The sequence below is a fragment of the Scylla paramamosain genome, chromosome 15 (genome assembly GCF_035594125.1).
Source record: "Scylla paramamosain isolate STU-SP2022 chromosome 15, ASM3559412v1, whole genome shotgun sequence".
NCBI lineage: Eukaryota > Metazoa > Arthropoda > Malacostraca > Decapoda > Portunidae > Scylla > Scylla paramamosain.
In genome coordinates, this window is record NC_087165.1 from 19,933,738 (window position 1) to 19,953,751 (window position 20,014).

General features: G+C 37.3%; 1 protein-coding gene across 3 annotated transcripts in view; it reads right to left on the bottom strand.

Annotated features, from left to right (window-relative positions):
• The window catches only part of LOC135107591 (HEAT repeat-containing protein 5B-like), a 35,689-nt gene that overhangs the window by 5,091 nt on the left and 10,584 nt on the right, over nucleotides 1-20,014 (bottom strand). For all 3 annotated transcript variants that reach the window (XM_064017617.1, XM_064017616.1, XM_064017615.1), the window contains exons 10-35: nucleotides 19,601-19,782; nucleotides 17,918-18,036; nucleotides 16,428-16,561; nucleotides 16,022-16,131; nucleotides 15,647-15,810; nucleotides 15,160-15,342; nucleotides 14,471-14,638; nucleotides 13,377-13,658; nucleotides 13,062-13,251; nucleotides 12,275-12,444; nucleotides 11,982-12,117; nucleotides 11,107-11,286; nucleotides 10,228-10,458; nucleotides 9,183-9,364; nucleotides 8,990-9,083; nucleotides 8,373-8,521; nucleotides 7,542-7,743; nucleotides 6,422-6,685; nucleotides 5,948-6,110; nucleotides 5,179-5,300; nucleotides 4,483-4,595; nucleotides 3,803-3,977; nucleotides 3,144-3,380; nucleotides 1,820-1,971; nucleotides 1,135-1,345; nucleotides 734-879 (exon numbers count right to left, since the gene is read on the bottom strand). In XM_064017617.1, coding sequence (XP_063873687.1) covers nucleotides 734-879; nucleotides 1,135-1,345; nucleotides 1,820-1,971; nucleotides 3,144-3,380; nucleotides 3,803-3,977; nucleotides 4,483-4,595; nucleotides 5,179-5,300; nucleotides 5,948-6,110; nucleotides 6,422-6,685; nucleotides 7,542-7,743; nucleotides 8,373-8,521; nucleotides 8,990-9,083; nucleotides 9,183-9,364; nucleotides 10,228-10,458; nucleotides 11,107-11,286; nucleotides 11,982-12,117; nucleotides 12,275-12,444; nucleotides 13,062-13,251; nucleotides 13,377-13,658; nucleotides 14,471-14,638; nucleotides 15,160-15,342; nucleotides 15,647-15,810; nucleotides 16,022-16,131; nucleotides 16,428-16,561; nucleotides 17,918-18,036; nucleotides 19,601-19,782 — 4,459 coding nt within the window. The remainder of the gene's footprint in view (nucleotides 1-733; nucleotides 880-1,134; nucleotides 1,346-1,819; nucleotides 1,972-3,143; nucleotides 3,381-3,802; nucleotides 3,978-4,482; nucleotides 4,596-5,178; nucleotides 5,301-5,947; nucleotides 6,111-6,421; nucleotides 6,686-7,541; nucleotides 7,744-8,372; nucleotides 8,522-8,989; nucleotides 9,084-9,182; nucleotides 9,365-10,227; nucleotides 10,459-11,106; nucleotides 11,287-11,981; nucleotides 12,118-12,274; nucleotides 12,445-13,061; nucleotides 13,252-13,376; nucleotides 13,659-14,470; nucleotides 14,639-15,159; nucleotides 15,343-15,646; nucleotides 15,811-16,021; nucleotides 16,132-16,427; nucleotides 16,562-17,917; nucleotides 18,037-19,600; nucleotides 19,783-20,014) is intronic.

The following is a 20,014-nucleotide window of genomic DNA, read 5'->3' on the forward strand; positions in this document are numbered from 1 at the left end:
CTTACAAGATACACAAAATTATAAGATGCATCCCAATTTTGGTGGGTCTTTTCCTAGGGAGAGAAAAAAATGAAGAGCCACATAAAGATGAAGACAGCCTAAGCTATTTCTCTTTTGAAAGATAACAAAGTGTCAGATTTTTATTCCCCCAACATCCTCAGTGTTCAACTCTGCACTGGTGTCAATCTTACAGGCTTGTCTAGTCATGGCATGAAGCCAAGTAATCTGCTACACTTCCAATGTGTGCAGCATTTTTCCTCATTCACAGAAAATATGATCTTAGAATCTAACAGGATATCATCAGAAATTTAGAGACCTGCAGACAGAGGGAAAATATTACATACAGTATAAATGAGCAAAATATGTTGCTCCAATAGTGACAATGACTACATTTCAATTTGGTTCTAACAGTTATGTTATCACTACTAAGTACAATGCCTTCTTTTGTGTTAACAGACTTTACAGAATGTGTAAATGGTATGTTATGATAAGCAATACCAAATACATCTTTAAGATCTTAAAGGACAAAGGAAATTCATGTTAACCCTTCTAGTGCTTCACAGCTTTTTTTTCTTCTCTCATTATCACCAACAACTTTAGACACTTACTGTACTAGGTTTTTAAATAATTCTGAAGTGAGAAAGGGAGAACAACCATACCAGCAGAAAGGTTGATGGCATAAGCCTATCTCTGAGCAAAGGATAAAACAAAACAAAGTAACTCCAGTTCATACCTGTGGATACTGTGGTCCAATTTTTTGCAGCCTCCCCAAGGCATACTGGTGGAGCTGTCTGGTGGGCTGGTTCACACTGCTGAGGCGGTTTGTGTCCTGCAGCGCCCCCACCATCAGACCCACCAGCACTCCCACCAATTCACTTCCTTTTGAAATAATTGTTTATTTTTAACTTCTGGTTAACCATTTGAAAAAAAAAAAAAAAAAAAAAGAACATCATATATTCCTACTAAATAAAAATATGAGAGAGAGAGAGAGAGAGAGAGAGAGAGAGAGAGAGAGAGAGAGAGAGAGAGAGAGAGAGAGAGAGAGAGAGAGAGAGAGAGAGAGAGAGAGAGAGAGAGAGAGAGAGAGAGAGAGAGAGAGAGAGAGAGAGAGATTAAATTTCATGATTGACTTACTGTGTTCAGCTAATGTTCTTGGAATGAGAAGTTCCATTGCACTGAGGCTCTCTGTGATAAGCTGTAGTTCAGCTTGGGTGGAGATGCTGGTGTGTGTCTCATGCAGGTACTCAAGGATGCGAGGTGCCAGCGCATGAATATAAGGAGTTGATATTTCACTGTCTGTGTGGCTGAAGATGGATTCCAGTGTCTGAATGCACTGAATACGTACCTAAAAAGGAATGAAAAAATCAATAGTACATTTTTTTAACTATAATAATCATCATCCACATCATGTAAATACTCATACACATATAGGTAAATAAATAGATACATGCAGATCATCATAATTTTAGACCTTGATCTAGTTTACCTAATGGTAGCTCACCAAGCATATGTAAATATATATAGTTAAGTATATAGATGAATACTATTAGATAGACAGATGGATCATTATCATCAATTTGAGAGTCTCCATATAAGCCAGCATATATCAGTCTTGTTCATTTAGTGGCAGTTCACCTATTTGTAGTCTCTTACAGCACCTATACACCAAAACTGCTAAGGTCCCTTTAACTTTCATTCCAAGCTCATGGGTTCATCTGCATGCTAAGATGTGAGGGAAAGATTCTTTATCATAATATTATGAAAAAAATTACTTTATCCTAAAAACAGTGAAATAATTGTGAGAATTATGATAACTAACACTGAAATGTTGGTGTTGTGTTGCCATTTTGAATAAGTTAATGGCAGGATACTGGAGGTTGTGTGGTCTGCTGACAGAGGGAGGGGCATGAAGGATGAGCTGAGCAATGCCCTGCAGCACCACTACTTCATCTGTGATGCGCTCCTCTTCACCTGCAAGAAACAAAGGACAGGTTCATCAGCACTTATAATGCTATGATTACATTTACAATGACACTCTTGTATATTGTAGCTCCTAATTAGGGCTAGGCCTAACTTGTAGCCTAACTGAACTGAACAAAATAAAGATACAATATATATATATATATATATATATATATATATATATATATATATATATATATATATATATATATATATATATATATATATATATATATATATATATATATATATATATATATATATATACTAACTGCATTCATAAATCTGAAAAAAAATAACCTAGTACGTTTGACTTATGGTTATAAAAAATAAAAATCTCCTCTGACATCACCAGGTCTGTTCTCAGAATAGGTATAAAAAAATCTGTGAACCTAGAAAATTCTTCTGGCCTCATGTGAGAGAATTCTGAGTTTATAAATTCAATTAAATTCCACTTGTCTTGTAAGGTACCTTAGATAAACAGGTAAAATTTACAGACCTTAAAATTTCTTATGACATCATAAGGTTACCTCATGAAAAAATTACCACAACTTGAATCAACTTTACATGCTTAAAAACATTCCATGAGGTCAGTGGTGTGACACCCAGAGCAACACCTGTCAAGGCTCCTCCTACTCTATCATCACCATCATCATCATTATTATTTTATCTAACATCCCATTATCAATATTTTTTTTCTTATTATAGGGCTGAATAGATTGAGTCTCACCATCTTTTTGCAGTTATAAACAATCTCTTTCCTAATGTTCTCACGTCTCATGTCATGTCAATGTTCTCATGTTCTCATGTCTCATGTCTTCTCCTGTCCTGCTCCACACACCATCTCTAGATATTCTTTGGTCTTTCCACTGGTCCCCTTCCAACTACTTCCAAGTCCTTCTAACCCTATTTTCTCCATATGATATCAACTTTATCAACCACAGAACCACCAATCCTGAAAATTTTTAGTAACCTAAATCCCATGGTTAGGGAAGGATTAGTGTACATGAAATTGTAAACCACAGCTACTTATGTAGTAACAGGACAGCTAAACCAATAAAAATTCATTTGAGAAGTAAGTGTCCTGACATGTTCAATCCTCAGTGAATGCCTTTCACAGTACATGTATCCCACCTTCAGATCAATGTCTCAGTGATTCCATACTGCTGCTTGGTACTTACATGTTTTACTTAGGTCAATAATACTGGCAAGAGCAGACTGGAGTAAGCTGCACCACTGATCCTTGGACCTTGGATCTCGAGCATAAGGATGCCTTGCTAGGTTTGCTAGTGCATCTAAAACAACACTAGTGAGAGTCGGAGTGCTGCTAGTGTTTGGTGAGGGACTGTTCTTGCTGCCACATTCTCTCAAAACACCAGTCAGGAGATACAGCACAGTTGGAAGAATGGCCACACCACCTGACAAAAGAAATAATTGACTATGATAAACAGATACATAATCCCCATACAGAAATAATCAATATAAAATTTAACAGCATTTCACATCTATAATGTCTCCTAGAAACTGAAGAAGAAATTAATTTTGAAGATGATCTGAACCAGAAAAAACCTAAACCTGGAAGGCTTCCTTACAAAAAGGATAACAAAAAGCAACGGAACAAGAAGAAGAGAACGAGAACTAGAACAAAAAACAAGAAGACCAAGGAACAGAAAAGGATAAAATACACACAGCAAATCAAAAATATATATCACACAAGTATAAAGATAACTGGAGAAAATACAGGAGACATTTATCTTGCAGTGGAATTACTGATGGCAACAATGGTGACTGTGACATCACACATACAAAGAGGAAAGGCAATGTAGAAGAATCATCTTACCTGCTGGAGAGCATAAATCAGGTAGAGCTGTAAGGAGAGTTACAGTAGAGGCCAGCAGGGAGTCCAGCTGGTGGGGTTTGGTATGGTGGCGAGGAGGTGCAAGCAGGGAGGGTGCTGAGGCCACTACCTGGGGAGCAAGGCGGGGCTTGTGCCGCACTAGGGTGCATAGACACACCTGGAAGACAATAATCTCTGTTAGTAGCAGGCCTATGCAGATATTACTATATAGATGCAGTACACCACTTCATACAACATCTATTGTGTACAAGATTACATTTCACTTCATTTATTCTGCAGGTATAAATGCAACTCAAAATTATGACTGACACTTCTATCACTCTTAAACAAACAGCAAATTCTATATACAATGTCTGACTCCTTTCATAAACTTCCAGTATAGGTATACCATATATATATATATATATATATATATATATATATATATATATATATATATATATATATATATATATATATATATATATATATTTCATTATATTTCATTTAGGTACCTCTATGAGCTGTATCTCCAACTGTTTTGCACAATATCCTGCAAAGCATTCAATTATTCTTTATACCTTTTAAGCACCCAGAATGCTGCATAAAACTTTCCAACATTTATGAGGTATTTCTGTATGGAGTGTTTCCTGCACTACCAGAAAACACTCCAGCAGCATTACCTGTAGGGCAGTGAACACCAGAGACTGAGCTGTGTTGATTTCCCCAGACTCCTTGCCTTCACCCAAGAGGTCAGCCTCACACCCCTCACATTCCTGATTTGCTGGTTTTTCTTCTGAAATGCATAATGAATGCCACCCATTAGATTAACAGACTATTATTAGGCTATACTGCAGAGAATCTAAGAACATAGGCATAAAAGAGTAAGGAAACAATAAAAAAACCAGTTCAGTTGTACAAGAGACACCCAGGTATGCTTCACAACTGACACTGTGAAGTGTTTGGGCCTCTGGATGCCATTCACTATGAAGGGCATAATGGCTAATTGATGACTACTCTATAGTATTTGTCAAATATCCACTCCATACTCATTCTTGTCATGTTATGAAGCACAAGAAATTCTTTTACCTGTGAAGTTAACTGAGTATTCTACTGTTCCTGTTCACAGTGCAGATAGTTTTTCCATCCCATCCTTGTCATAATATTAAGACTGTAAGACATGTGGCTTCATCACAGTAGTGCCTGAGTCCTTGAGCATAAACTTTTATTTCATTTAACTCATGAAATAAAAACATTCATACTCTGAGTGCTAATATATCCTTAAATGTTACAGAAACTGAGAGGATCAAGCTTACAAAATTACTTAGAATTTCTCTTTCTATTTATATATTTAATGTCAATTGGTTGATGATGTATACCTTTATGTTTGTTCTTTTTTCTCTTTTCTTCATCCAGAGTTTGCTGTGCAGCCTTCACAATGAGGGTGACAACTGTTACTGCTGACTGGTGCACGTCAGTGTGGTCAGAACTTAACACTTGTCTGAAAAATAAATACAAAATGACATAACATATATATATTTTCACAACTCTAAAATCTTGCATGTGTTTAGGGTCAAGGCATGAAGGTGTGGTGATTAGCAGACTAAGTTCACAACATAAGGTCCACAGTTTGACTGGGCTGGGCAGAAATAATTTACACTTGTCATTTTTATACAGTAGTCTCTTTTAAGCTACCAGACAATAGATACAACAATCAAGCTAAGAAATTGTAACTAACAACCCAGTGGAAGTGGAAGGCTAGCAATCTTCTTGTCCATGTGTGTGTTTCCATGGTAGTGGAAATGGCCCTGCAGGCATAATAGGCCATTCATTCTGCCCTCCTGTGAATGAGTACACCTGTGGACCATTATCACACCACACCAGTAATGGTGGACAAGAGAGGAGAAAGACTGAGGGTTCTGTGGAAAGTATTGGCAGATAGGAGGAAAAGGTCTAATAAGTTTCATACAGCAAATTTAGCAAGAACTACTCATTAATATTTTTAGAACTAAGAATATCTAATGCAGAAAAGATGTTAGTTGAGTTACATCAAAGGTCTAAAATCCTGGCAATCTAAATAAACATTAATAACATTTCTAGAAAACTAAAACCAAATTCTCATCATTCTTCATTAATTGCATCAATTACCTGTGCATTACTGTTGCAATTTCTGAAGTCAGACTACTATTAGGACCAACCAACTTGGCTGGCCAGTGGGAAGACAATAAAGTCTCTAAAGACCGTAGACACACCACACTGCGCTCTGGATCATCACTGTGCACAGGGCTGCACAGCCACTCCAGGCAGATTCCTGTAAATCATAATACTTTAATGGATGAAGATATAGTTTGCAGTGACACTTCATATTATCTTTTCAAACATGCACACAGCTCTCACAAAAATCAAGCATGGTCTATCACAAAGGATATAGATATAGTGTATAAAAAGTAAATTATCCATCTCTCAAACATTGGAATTTAGAAAAAATTCAGTACATTCAATCAATGCATGTTAAGTTAATCCATGAAAATCTGTTAATCTGTTTATATATTAGGCTGATGTCAAAGAAACTAATACTAGTAGTCTCTAGAGCAAAAGGCAATGAAAGTTTATATTTCTTACCTAAAAGAAGATAGAAGCGATCCTTATTTATAGATTCAGGTGTTTTGACCGGGGATGAGGCTGAACTTGATGTCACTGTGGAAGCTGTGGGACTGGCATCTCCTTCTTCTTCCTCCAATGCATTATCAAAGCCTCCAGAGCTGAGCCAGAGTGCAGCAGCATACAGCATGGGAGGCCAAGCACTGCGATAGTATGGACGAACATTCTCGATGCTTTCGTTAGAATAAAATGCTCCCCCATCATGAGGTAACTGGCTGGAAAATTCTGAAAATACATGTTAATTGTAAGTCTGCGATCCTCAACCTTTTTTTTTTCACTTTTTCATCCAATATAATAACATGGCACATCAAGTCTGTTACTCCCATTTATGGCAACATATCATCCATCAGCATAATTTCATTCAACAGCCTTATATTCCTTTACAGGGGTGGACAGCTTGTGAGTCCCTGCCATTTTCTGTGACCAAAGACATTATCTTCTCTAATATTCATCATTCACATGTCTCCTTCACTCCTTCCACTGTTCCGATCTTTCAACTATCTCCGACTCCAAAACCTCTCTGAGTCCCCATACCACCTCAATCTATTCCTGCTCAGCATATTCATTACATCCTGCACTCCACATCTTATCACCTCCCGGTTATTAGTTTTCCAAATTCTTGAATTTTTTTTCTTGCACCTTTCATTTATCCTCTCCAAATGTTATCCCTAGAGAGTAATTCATCCCCCAACTTAAAAGTCACAATTGTAAGTGAAGGAAAATATAATCTGGGAGTGACAATACAAGGTGATCTATATTCACATAAGTGTCAGAGTTGGGGATTGGGAAGAAACCAGTGGAGAGACCAAAGGAGATCTGTAGGTAACATGTGGAGGAAGAAATGAGAAGAATAAACTTCAGGAAAGAAATCACCTATGACTGCAAAGAGTGGGAAAGCCCTATGAGCTGACCAATCTCAAAAGGGGAAAAAAAGGATATTAAATGAAATGACAATGATGATGATGATGATAGTGTTGATGATATATAGCTAGAAAATTAATACTATATATACATTTACCAACACATGAAATTATGTTATAGGCTAAGAATGTGTGGCTGAGAAAGAATGACAAGGGCTCACCAGGGGGCAGGGACAGCAATGCATGGTCCTTGAGTGCAGCGAGCCATGACTTGGACAGAGCCACCAACTCTGGCTGTACCAAGCTGAGCAGACTCTCCTCTGATGATTGCATGCCTGAATCACTCTCAGGTCTCTCATCTTCATCACAATCTCCATCCACTTTCTCATTTCCATTCACACCTTTTAAGGCAACTGCATATACCTATGGAAAGATGTCACTTTGATCAGAATTATATGAGATATCTTTACTAGTTCAATATTGGGTTACCTTACAAAATTTTCTATTTTTATTTTTGTTAGCCCTAGAAGTTACCATAACAAAATAAGACTCTCTCTCTCTCTCTCTCTCATAAAACATAAACTAAATAAATGAACAATACATGCTACCTATTAAGATCCTTTGCAGTAATGTTTTCCATGCCCACCCTGGTTTTAACCCTCGGAAGGCTTATGGACATGATGGGGTCCCTCCTACTGTTCTCTGTAACTATGCCTCCATAGTTTTTTGATAAACACTGGCACAAAGCTTTCATTTCCAAACTACCGTCCTACAGCTTCTATCCTTCTCCCTGTAACTTCATATCAAGTTTCCTTTCTGACCGTTCTATTGCTGCTGTGAGAGTCACTCTTCATCTCCTAGGTCTATTAATAGTGGTGTTCCTAAGGTTTCTGTCCTGTCACCCACTCTCTTCTTATTATTTATTAATGATCTTCTAAGCCAAACAGATCCTCTTACATAAAAAATGTGTGATTTGCATCTTTTGTAAGGTAACTTTGACTAACACTTGTCTGGTTCATTATACAGTGAAGAATATTATAAAGTACACAAACCTCTGCCCATGCTTTTAGGATGGCAAGTTTCTCTAAAGTTGCTGCACTTTCATTATATAAGCCTTTAGTGTTGCCCTTATTCAGCTTGGCCAGGGAGGACACTAGGAGCTGGTGGACACGCCGTAGGTCATTCAGATCTCGAGCAACACCTGCAAGTACAAAATACATTCTGTAGTCATACTGAATAAACAGGATGATTCAGGCACAGTCACAGTAAGAAGTAGAATAACATAATGCACTCACTTCCACCATACATAGTGCTCTCCCTCAGTCTTAAGTCCTCCCATCTGATAAGAATCTATCAGTTGTCAAGTTCTATTTGGAGACTATCAGCAGATCAACAGATCAGCCGACTCAAGCTTGAAAGAAAGTATATAACACAATGGAAATGAGTACAGAACTATACTCAACTTTTAACCATGACTCCTCAACCTATTAAGAGAGATATGCAATTTATAAAGGGAACCTCTAGAGCTAAATAGGACAACATTTTGGAAACTCTATAACTAACTTTCTGAGACTGACAAATTGAGAATGCTTTTCTACTTACATCTTTTCTGTAAGTTTGGCTAGCTTCCTTGATACATGATAAAAAAAATAAAAAAGAATTTACATACCTGAACATATCCAGGCACTACAGACTTCACAAGCTCTTGCAGTAACATGGGAGGCTGTCTCTGGAGCAAACGCTGGCCGTAATGCAGCACCAACCTGTATAGAGAGATGGTATTCATGTTAATTTTCCCGACTGCACCACAGATACACATTTCTCCACCAATGACAACTTGCATAATATATTCATATCAATACCTGTGCTTGGTACTGCTCTAGTATCACATGGCCAGGGAACTCTGGTTCAGGAACATGGGAGAATCTGTCTATGATGAGGTGCAGGATGTGAAGGCCTTCCAGACGCAGCTCATCACTATCACTGGTGGCTCCCATGAAGCCCATACGGACAACCTCACTCAAATGTAACACTAAGTAGTCTCCTGGAAGGAACCATACATGAGCATTTCAGTGGGCCTCTTTTATTCAAATTTTTGTTACCCTACATTAGTGGCTCTCTTACATAAGAAAAAATTCTCTTGTGATTTATAATACCAAATATTCATGCTAAAATTAATACAGACACTCCCCGATTTATGAACATTCTAGTTATGAACTTTCACAGATGCGAACATAAGGCCTGGCTCAGCAGCAATCCTAAGCCATTTGTTTAGCAATCCTTGAGTTTAGCACTATAGCTTTGGAAGAAAGCAAGTGCAAAACTCTTGAGGGTGCTGTATACCCAAAAATATTTTACAAATTGACAACATATGGCCATCTGGAACTTAACTCAATCGTAACTCAGGGAGTGTCTGTATTCCTATTGAAAAATCTCTTTTTTTAATAATTAAAGGAAGATTTCTTTAGTATACATAAAGGTATTCTACTCATATTTCTAATTCCATTGTTTTAAGCAAGAAGTGAATTTTTCTTAAGAAATATTTATGTCTACAATAAACCTGATATAATTACTAAGGGAAAAGACAAGTCCATTAGATAAAAAATTGGTTCTATCCAGCGGTCATCACACCAAAATCTTTCTCCCAACTTAAGTCCTGTATTCAAACACTGGTCACTAGTTTTACCAACTTTATAAGACATTTGGCAAAAAATTAGTTGTTTGGAAAGATCTGAAGATTGATTATGTTTACCTCTTGTAAAGATCAACAGTTCATTAAGTGGAAGATATGTTCAATAGGCTTAAACCATTGCTTTATTCAATATCTGCACTGTCAGGGTTTGCTGGTTTGTGGATTTACTGTATTTCTATCACTACTGCAAGCATGAAAGAAACCACAAGGCATACCTTTAAGCTTGGTGGCCTGCATTTCCCGGGCTAGAGCAAGGTCAAAGTGAGCTCGACTATTTTCACACTCCTGAATAATCTTAGCAATGCACTGAGCAGCAAACACCCTGGTGGTCCAGCGAGGAGGAATGGTGGGGTGGGGATCAGGGTCTCCTCCAGTGTGAATCTGAACCATGTCATCATCAGCAATCTCCTCTCCCATCTCACCATTACCATCATTAGTGCTGCTCTCTGAAAGTGTCAAGAAAACCTTTCACTGGAAGGTTATAATACAAAGTGTGAAGGTGTGTAATGTGTGAAACATCTGAACATTACTCACTGACAAATCAGGCTATATGAGCTCCAAGTTCTATCTGGAATGGTATGTATGTTTGGCAATCATTAGTCTAGCATGTGATCTTCAAGACCATGGCAAATTAAATTCCATACATATACATGCTGTTTTAATGACATCAGTGCAGCATTCCTTCAAAGAAACATAGATGACAGGAATAGACAAGAAGAGATGGTAAAGATAGAAAAGTAAATTATCTAAAGGAAAACATTAAATATATGTACAAAAACAACACCACATGAGTGTAGCTCAACCCCCATGTACTAAAACTTAGAAAATACAATTAGATAAACACACACACACACACACACACACACACACACACACACACACACACACACACACACTTCACATTGTCATACAAAATAGAAAAAAAAAACTTTTATATTCTTTCCCTTTAATTTTTCCTTGGATACCACTTCTTATATGATGCAAAGGCAGATTCTACAAAAAGCTCAATTATATCAACTAAATAATACACAAAGCAAATAATTAATACTGTAGTACACATATTACATAAAACATTTTTCTTTATCTTTACTAACCTACTGTGTTGGTGAGAACTTCCTGACACAGAGTGAGCCAAAGGGTGAGGTGGGAGGTGGCCAGCGCCTGCAGCATGGAGGTGAGGGTGTGGTGGACGTGCCGCACCAAAACACAGTCTGTCTCAGTGTCCAGCAGTCCAAACAGCAGGCCAGGAAGACCTGTCTCTGTCATTGCTAGCCCTATTGAGAGAGAGAGCAAGAGAGAGAGAGAGAGAGAGAGAGAGAGAGAGAGAGAGAGGAGAGAGAGAGAGAGAGAGAGAGAGAGAGAGAGAGAGAGAGAGAGAGAGAGAGAGAGAGAGAGAGAGAGAGAGAGAGAGAGAGAGAGAGAGAGAGAGAGAGAGAGAGAGAGAGAGAGAGAGAGAGAGAGAGAGAGAGAGAGAGAGAGAGAGAGAGAAACAATATTAAAGTCTACATTTCTAAAAGTTTCAGCATCTGATCTAGCCCACATTTAACAAGCTCTGTTGGAATGAAATGCTTTCATGATTCTAGTGACAGTTTAACAATGATTACTTATCATCAAGGAAAAAAACATCCATAATAACACAACCAATCATCAGCGTAGCATTAAAGAATAGGGTCCTTACTCTTTCAATGTATGGTAACAACAAAGCACTTACATACAAAAGTGTTTAGCCTCACTCAGTGCATCTCTCAAAGAGGAATTCCCAACAGAGCAACAACAATTCAACAACTTGGTACAGAGCATTAAAGCCCTAACCACCTATTCCAAGTGAGGGAAATTTTTCTTCATGTTCACTAATAAATTATGTAAACAGTCATGGCATCTAAGAAATATAGTATGAATATAGTTGCTGCATCTTACATCTTACTGTGTTGCCATGTTCATTTTATCCAAGTATATGCAGTATAATTACCTTGATCCTGTTCTTCACTACTTTGAGCAAGATTGAGTGCATGTTCACACACTTCCCAGGCCTCACGCTGTGACAACTGCCTCAGACATGACACAGCAGCACGACGCAGCAGCAGATGATTGCAGCTCAGTTTTTTCTGTGGAGCAAGTGATTAGCTGAAAACAGTGAATCTTTAACTTGGTTTACTATTGAAAACTACCAAGACTTGAATTAGATCCACTTACTTATATTTCCATTAACATCAATATCTGTGTAGTATTTAATAAAAGGAGACTGAATTAATAGGGACTGACCACAAGCATGGGAACTAAGGAGGACAGATTGACATGTCTGGGTGCAAACATGTGCATCTGCTGCAGACATGCAATGGCCTCAGCCTGCACCAGTGGCTCTGGGTGTTCCTGCACCAAGCCACACCCACACAACAGAGACCACCGCACCATCACCACACTGCTGTTTGTACCTGATGTTGAGGGAGAAAGACTAAGTAAGGCTCTGTATTGGGGATGTATTTAACTTTTACACACATACACATATATACACACAGAAAAAATAAAATAAAATTTGATTTAAAAATAAATAATAAATAATTTAGAAAACTTTTATCAAACAAGAAAGCCATTAATAAGACAGAGCATGAAATTTAACAAGACAAAAGGAAATAAGTATACAGAGAAACAGTTTTCCGAATAGAGCAATAAATCAATGCAATGTATCACCACAGAAAGTGGTGTGTGCAAACAATCTTGTGCATAAAATTAATGTGATAGATTAGTTCAAATTAAACAAAATAAATATGACACAATCCTATAAAAAAACAAATACATAAATACAAACACATAAATACATATATCACACATAAATCAAACAAAACTGGGATTGCCAAGCAAATCAAAGCATCTATCAAACACATCTGAAAAAAAGCTAAGAAATGTACTATTCCTCTACTTCTATAGCTTCAATGTGAATTCTTATATTTTCTGATAGAATGCACATTTTCTTGTTGATGGACAGTCATGATCAAAAGTGAGTCAACTTGCTGCACTTATAGTGTAATGTACCCAAAAAGCAGTGTCTCACCTTGCAGCTCAGGACCCACAGTAGTGATGAGAGCCTGAAGACACTTTCCTATGCACTGGTGAACTTCTGCCGTGTGAAGAGGAACAGACAGCAGCAGTTCCAGCAGCAGGGCAAGGGATGGCTCAACATAGGAGCGGAACATAGGGCCTCCAGAGTCAGCAATCAGGGACAGTGCATGAAGAGCCCATACCTTACAAAAAAACATAGAGCAAAAGATGTAGAAGATGTATGTAATATACTTAAGATTCTAAGAATATAGGTTAATTTGCACGTATCTCCCTACATAAAGAGATTTAGAGTGATGGTGTCAAGTACCTGAACCACTGGGGAGGTTGTGTCCTTAGCCAAAGCAAGCAGGATACTGATGGAGGTACTAAGGTGCTGGCCTGACCCCATGCCTCCAACATAGCGATGAAGGCAGCCGAGTGCCAGGGAGTGCCCAGTGCGGCTCACAGCATCACGTGCACTCTTCAGCTTGTCAAAACTATTCTGGGCCAATTCTGCAACAAAACGTGGATCCCCAACCACCTGAGCCATGCGTCCAATAGCTTCTCCCGATGCACAGCGCAGTGTTGAGTTGGGGTGTATCAAGCCTCCCTAAAAATAAAGGATAGAATATAATACATATCTTTTGCTGGGCATTATAATAAAAGCTGATTAAAATTACAGGCATCCATTTTAACTGCTACATGTCACACTCAATCATTCTTTTGATAAAAATAAATAACTAAGAAATTACAATGTTGTTCCAAAGCATGATTGATAAAAGTCTTTACTGTAAAATATTATTCCTATTTTCAAACAACTCAATCTTCCTGAAACACCAGAAAACCATGCTTGATTATAGTATATAGTATCAGAACAGACAAACATGACCAAAAACCACTCAGGACTTGGTCATTTATGGGTCAGCTGGTAATGTGTTGAGAAGAGCATGGTTTTTCTAACTGTTCTGATACTATACATACATATCACTGTCTTTCCTGCTCATCAAAAAAGAACAATAATAATAGTGATAATAATAATTACTTATTCTACTCTACTTCATAGTTTAATCTGAGAAAGACTGATATGAATAGAAAAATTTATGATGATACAATTCAGAAGTGTATTAATTGGGATAACTTCAACATCATGACACAGAGTAATGCACTTTCTAACAATCATCCATATTCTTAAATGTTTTGGATTCTCATTAGGACTATTTTCAAAGGTCAGTGATGATCAGGAAGGTTCTCATGATGTTTTCTCCTATTGTTAATGCAGAATCCTTGTTAAAATATCAGTAAAATCATGAAAACATTTTGAAAACCCCAATAACTTCCAATGGTGTTAAATGTAATTAAGGTAAGACACCAAAACATTGGAGAACACAAATGAATGTACTATGCATCACCTTAAATACTCACCAGAAGAAGAGCAGTTGCAGCTTTCTTAACATCATCTTGGCCAAATGAAGCCTTGTTATCACTGAGGATCTTCAGGGCACTCAGCACAGCAGTAAAAATGTTCATCTGTACAGCCTCTTGACGCTGGCTTTTGGCAGCTCGAATCATGTCCCCAAACAAATTCAACATCTGCCATAGAAAAAGAAAGGTATCATCTGTAAATATTCATAAGATGATCAGTATAAAAATGGATGATAAAAAAGCTCTAATATTATCAAGAATTTTTACATCAATGAAGTATCAATATTATGCATAATTGTCCCTTAGTAACACTTAATTCTGATTCTCATACAACCAATACTTACTCTGAAGATGCCAAGAAACATCCACCCCATGACCATCTATGCATGTCTCTATGGGGAACTAAGAAACCAGTTTGCAAAGCAGACATTACACCTTAACTTATTTGTATCTTTAAAATGCAGCACCCCACTTCAAATGCCCTCTCTTCAGATCTTAATTCAACAGATCTATTTGAATTTATCAATCATAAATATTTTTTCCCCAAGCAAACTTGTACAGATGTGTAAAGCAACTCATCACACTCAGAAATTAAGTTTTCTTGCATTTTTATCACTTCCTATTGGCTGTGACTTCATCCATGAGCAACAGGTAATAAAACCTGCACTTGCAAATAACCCTTAACCCACCTTGAGGCGATGTTTATTTGCCACCAGTGGAAACATCTGTCCGAAGAGGACCACTGAGGCATCTATGACGGCCACACCTAAGGGAAGGGGGCCAGCAATGGCCTCACCCTCTGGCAGTGGTCGATACAGGTAGGTTGGATCATGCTCCAGTGCTCCAGACCCACTTGCACTGTTTGGTTGTAGCTGTGAGGAAAATGTGTAGCATCAGAAGAAACATGTATAGAATTATTATCAAAGACAAATAATAGAAACATAAGACAAAGGTTAAGTTTATTTCTCTTATTTATATAAATTTGAAGCTTTTTCTTGTTGCACTTTCAAAATAAATAGAAGTACTGCATGTAGTATGCACTTCTATATAAAGTGATAGTCATTCATGTAATACCACATCCAATAAATTGTGCACAATAGATATGAGATTATAATAATTTGCTTGGCTGTGTGAGTTGTCATGTATGAAGAAAACAAACACAAAGAATGTGCCTACCTGGTCTTCAATGGCCTTGTGGTGGGTGTGGTGCAGCCAGGTGCCCAGAATGACAGAGTCATCAGCATGGCACATGCTGCGCAGAAGTGAGGTGGTGGTGTTGGCACCACTCTCAGCAAGGGTGAACTCACTAACCAACAATTTCAGGATACTTGTGTAGTGACCTTAAAAGACAATAATTGAATAGCATCAGTCAATATCATCATCATTATCATCATATTTGTGGAGCTCCTCAAGAAAATATGTATACATTTCATGTTCTCAGAACTATTAATCTTATTTAGTTATACATTAGTGTTGAACTTAAATGTTACTATCACCATCTTAAGTGATGTTTTAAGTAAAAATACAACACATGTCTACTACATTACTTACTTTCAAAAGACTGAGGTGGCAGAAGAGCCAACACTTCATAGAGGCGGAGCCGCACCATGGCAGTGGATGCCTTGAGGTGCTGGCCATACTGCTTCACAATGTGTGCAATGCTGCAGGAACACACAATGAGTGGAATGACTACTCACTGCAGCAAGCACCCTTCAGAGGCAGTATCATCACCAATGAGATTAAACTGATATGTAAAGTGGCATACTAATGAAAAAGGAAAGGACTTCAAAAGAGAATAATATGTAAGGATAAGAATTTACCACACATGCCTTTAGCTATCACCTGATAAAAATTTGCCAACAAGGCACTTTAATGTAATACCATAATGTAAAACAACTGCTGAACTCATCACTGGACATCACCAAACCATGCAAGGATAAAAAATGATAGTCTTTACCAAGACAACATAAGGAGAGCAGCTTCTATAGGCAGGAGAAGTCTTCGAACTGTGTCTTCAGCTGCCAGTTCAGAGCAGTGAAGAAGGAAGCTGTGCATGGAGGCTAAAGCTCCTGCTCTGCCCTCCAAAGTAACCTAAAAAATTAATATAGACAAATAAAGCTCATGTATTACTGATAAAATATATTAAGTATCAATTATTTTTCAAAGAACCAAAAATTCAGACCAACATATTTTAGTCTTCCTTTGTGCCATATTGTTAACCCATACAGTGTTTAGTGTATATATATATATATATTATATATATATATATATATATATATATATATATATATATATATATATATATATATATATATATATATATATATATACCTCTTAGGGAAGTGTACATATATATACAATTTCATTTTTTAGTCATATTATAGCCCTCAATTTTGTTTGTATATAAGACTTGTCACTAACAGTAACAAAGAATATTTTGACAAGTCAGAAGTGAATGTTTTCATATACAAACTTATCTTTTGGGCTTATAGTTATTATGAACTGAATACTTCTGTAGGAACTGAGATATATTTGGAGATTATTTTGTTTTTTCAATGCCTGTCATCATGCATATAATATCAAAGCAATAAAATAAAACTGAAAGCTTCAGTATTGGAGAGGGATAAAGATTTTGGTTATAAATGTTTTGACACTCTGACATTGTTGCAGAGCTGGCTACAAAGGATGGGCTGATGTTTCCCCAAAATCATCACATAAAAAGGTAAGTTACTTTCTCCTAGGAAGTTACTTCTGAAATCTATAATCAGTAAGGCACAAGAAATAGGAAACAAAACTTCAGAATAATCAGAAAGGAAAACTGAAAGCCACAGCATGTTCTAATTTTTTTAGAATTGTAAGTGTAGTAGCCACAGCCAGATGTGCATCCAACCATTTTGTTGAACATAAAATTCTTGTTTATCTATAGGTTTTTGTAATGTAAAGAAGTATTTATTTATCATACATTACAGGGCTGTGGAAAGTTTATGTAAAGGTGAGAATAAAAGCCTTGAAAAAACAGAAAAATAAATTCTGCATCCCTACTCTGATATCGTGAGCTCAAAGAAGGGAAAAAAATCCAAGAATCAAAACTGTATGGTAGCCACAATTCCATTCATCGTATGGGGATAATAGATATATCAAACAATGTTACTTTTTACAGGGTAAAAAAAAAAAAAAATACAAAAACTGCAACCTGACAAGACCCCCTATCTCTGACAAAACACAACACTGTACGGATTAAACACCTTAGGCTTTCATAAGGAATAATGTCAAAGGCCATAAAGATGATCAATCATATTCTAATAAGTATTTTTACTTATCCTGCAGAATCCCTTATTCACCTATTGCTATAATCATGAAAACACTCTATAAATATCCAAAAACTTCCATTACAGCCAATTAAATGCAACAGAGTTACAGTGCCAAAACATTTAAGACTTATCTTACCTGCCACGTGAAAGCATCTCCTCGGGCCTTTTCACTTTCAATCTCTTTGCTGGAACGGGGGAAAGAGTTCTTCCAAAGGAGTAACATGCGGGGCAGCAGACCTCGCACAACACCCACACCTGCAACACAGAACATACAGATATAAGAAAATAAGGAGACTACAAGATTCCAGTTGGCTTATTCAAGGCAACACTTGAGTCCTATGATTAATGTGAATTAATATGAGTTTCAATACACAATTCATACTTTGTCTCTTATAGCAATCTCTCTCTCTCTCTCTCTCTCTCTCTCTCTCTCTCTCTCTCTCTCTCTCTCTCTCTCTCTCTCTCTCTCTCTCTCTCTCTCTTGGAATGACATTCAATAGGGTTTCCTTTTTTCTTCTTCACAGTTAAGATGTGTATACAAAAATGCTGTAGGTCTCAGTGCCATCAGAGTGAAGCATTACTGTCATCATAATCATCATCATTTAGTTTCCTTATTTTTCCTTACAAGGTTGAACAGCTTATGAGTTTCTCCCACTTTTTGCAGTCACAAATTATCTCTTTGCTGATATTCATCTTTCTCATGCCTCCCTTTACACAATGTTTCCAGATACTTTTTTGGTCTTTCTATTAGTCTTCTTCCAAGTGCTTCCAACTCCAAAACTCTTCTGAGTATAAACATAAAGTCATACTTATTTTTTTCCTATGTAAGAAGGGCACCAGCCAAAAGCAGCAAAAATATAGGAAGAAAAAAGTTCAGTGAAGCACCAATCCCAAAAAAAAGAGGTCAGAAATGACCTTCAAATACTAAAGAATAAGTGTCTTGAAACCTCCCTCTTGAAAGAATTCAAGTCATAGGAAGGAGAAAATACAAAAGCAGGTAGGGAGTTTCAGTTTAAAAGAAAAGGGATGAATTATTAAAAATATTGGTTAACTCTTGCATTAAAGAGGTGGACAGAATAGGAGTGAGAGAAAGCTGAAAGTCTTGTGCAGCTAGGCCACAGGAGGACAGGAGGCATGAAGTTAGCAAGATCAGAAGAGCAGTTAGCGTGAAAATAATGATAGAAGATAGCAAGAGATGCAACACTACAGCGATGAGAGAGAGGCTGAAGACAGAACACCACTATTAATAGACTTAGGAGAACAGTGACCATCTACCACAGCAGCAATAGAATAGTCAAAAAGGAAACTTGAGATGAAGTTACAAAGAGAAGGATAGAAGCCATAGGAGGATAGTTTGGAAATCAAAGCTTTGCAGCAGACTCTATCAAATGCTTTTGATTTATCTGGGGCAACAGCAAAAGTTTCATCAAAAACCCCTAAGAAAAGTATGACCAAGACTCAGTAAGAAAAATCAGAAGATCACCAGTAGAGCAGCCATTACAGAACCCATACTGGTGATCAGATAGAAGGCTGTGAAGTGATGATATTTAAGAATCTTCCTGTTGAGGATAGATTCGAAAGCTTTAGAGAGGCAAAAAATTAAAGCAATAAGACAGTGGCTTGAGGGATTAGAGCAGTCACTCTTTTTAGGAATAGGCTGAATTTAGGCAACTTTCCAAGAAGGAAAAGTAGATGCTGATGGAGAGAGTGAAGAGTTTGACTAGGCAATGTGGAAACAGAGAACAATAGGAGAGACCCCATCATATCCATAAGCCTTCTGATGGTTAATGCACTCACTCTACACACAATAACAGCCTACCCAAGGTCATGATGGAGCCAATGATGAGCCATCCAGCCTGAGTTCTGTGAAGAGACAGTCGGGAGTTCTGGCTGGCTGATCGGAGGAGCTCTTCAGCTATGTTGAAGAGGACCTTTCCCCGCATGTGAGGGATCCCAAGGGGGGTTTTCTGGACACACCCAACAAGAGCTGACACAACACAGCTAACAGAGAGAATAACAGGTAAGTAAAGATCAGTAGAGCCAATTTTCCACACTATCAAATAAACTTGAAAAGTCTAAAACATCTAAAAACTCATGGAGTAATAGCTGAATACAAAATATATTCTAATCTTCACATTTCTTTATTCTTTCATTTATTTTCATAAACTATCTTACAAGCTACAGGTTGAGATGAAGGATTTCTTAGTTTAGTTTATCAATACAGTTTAAATGG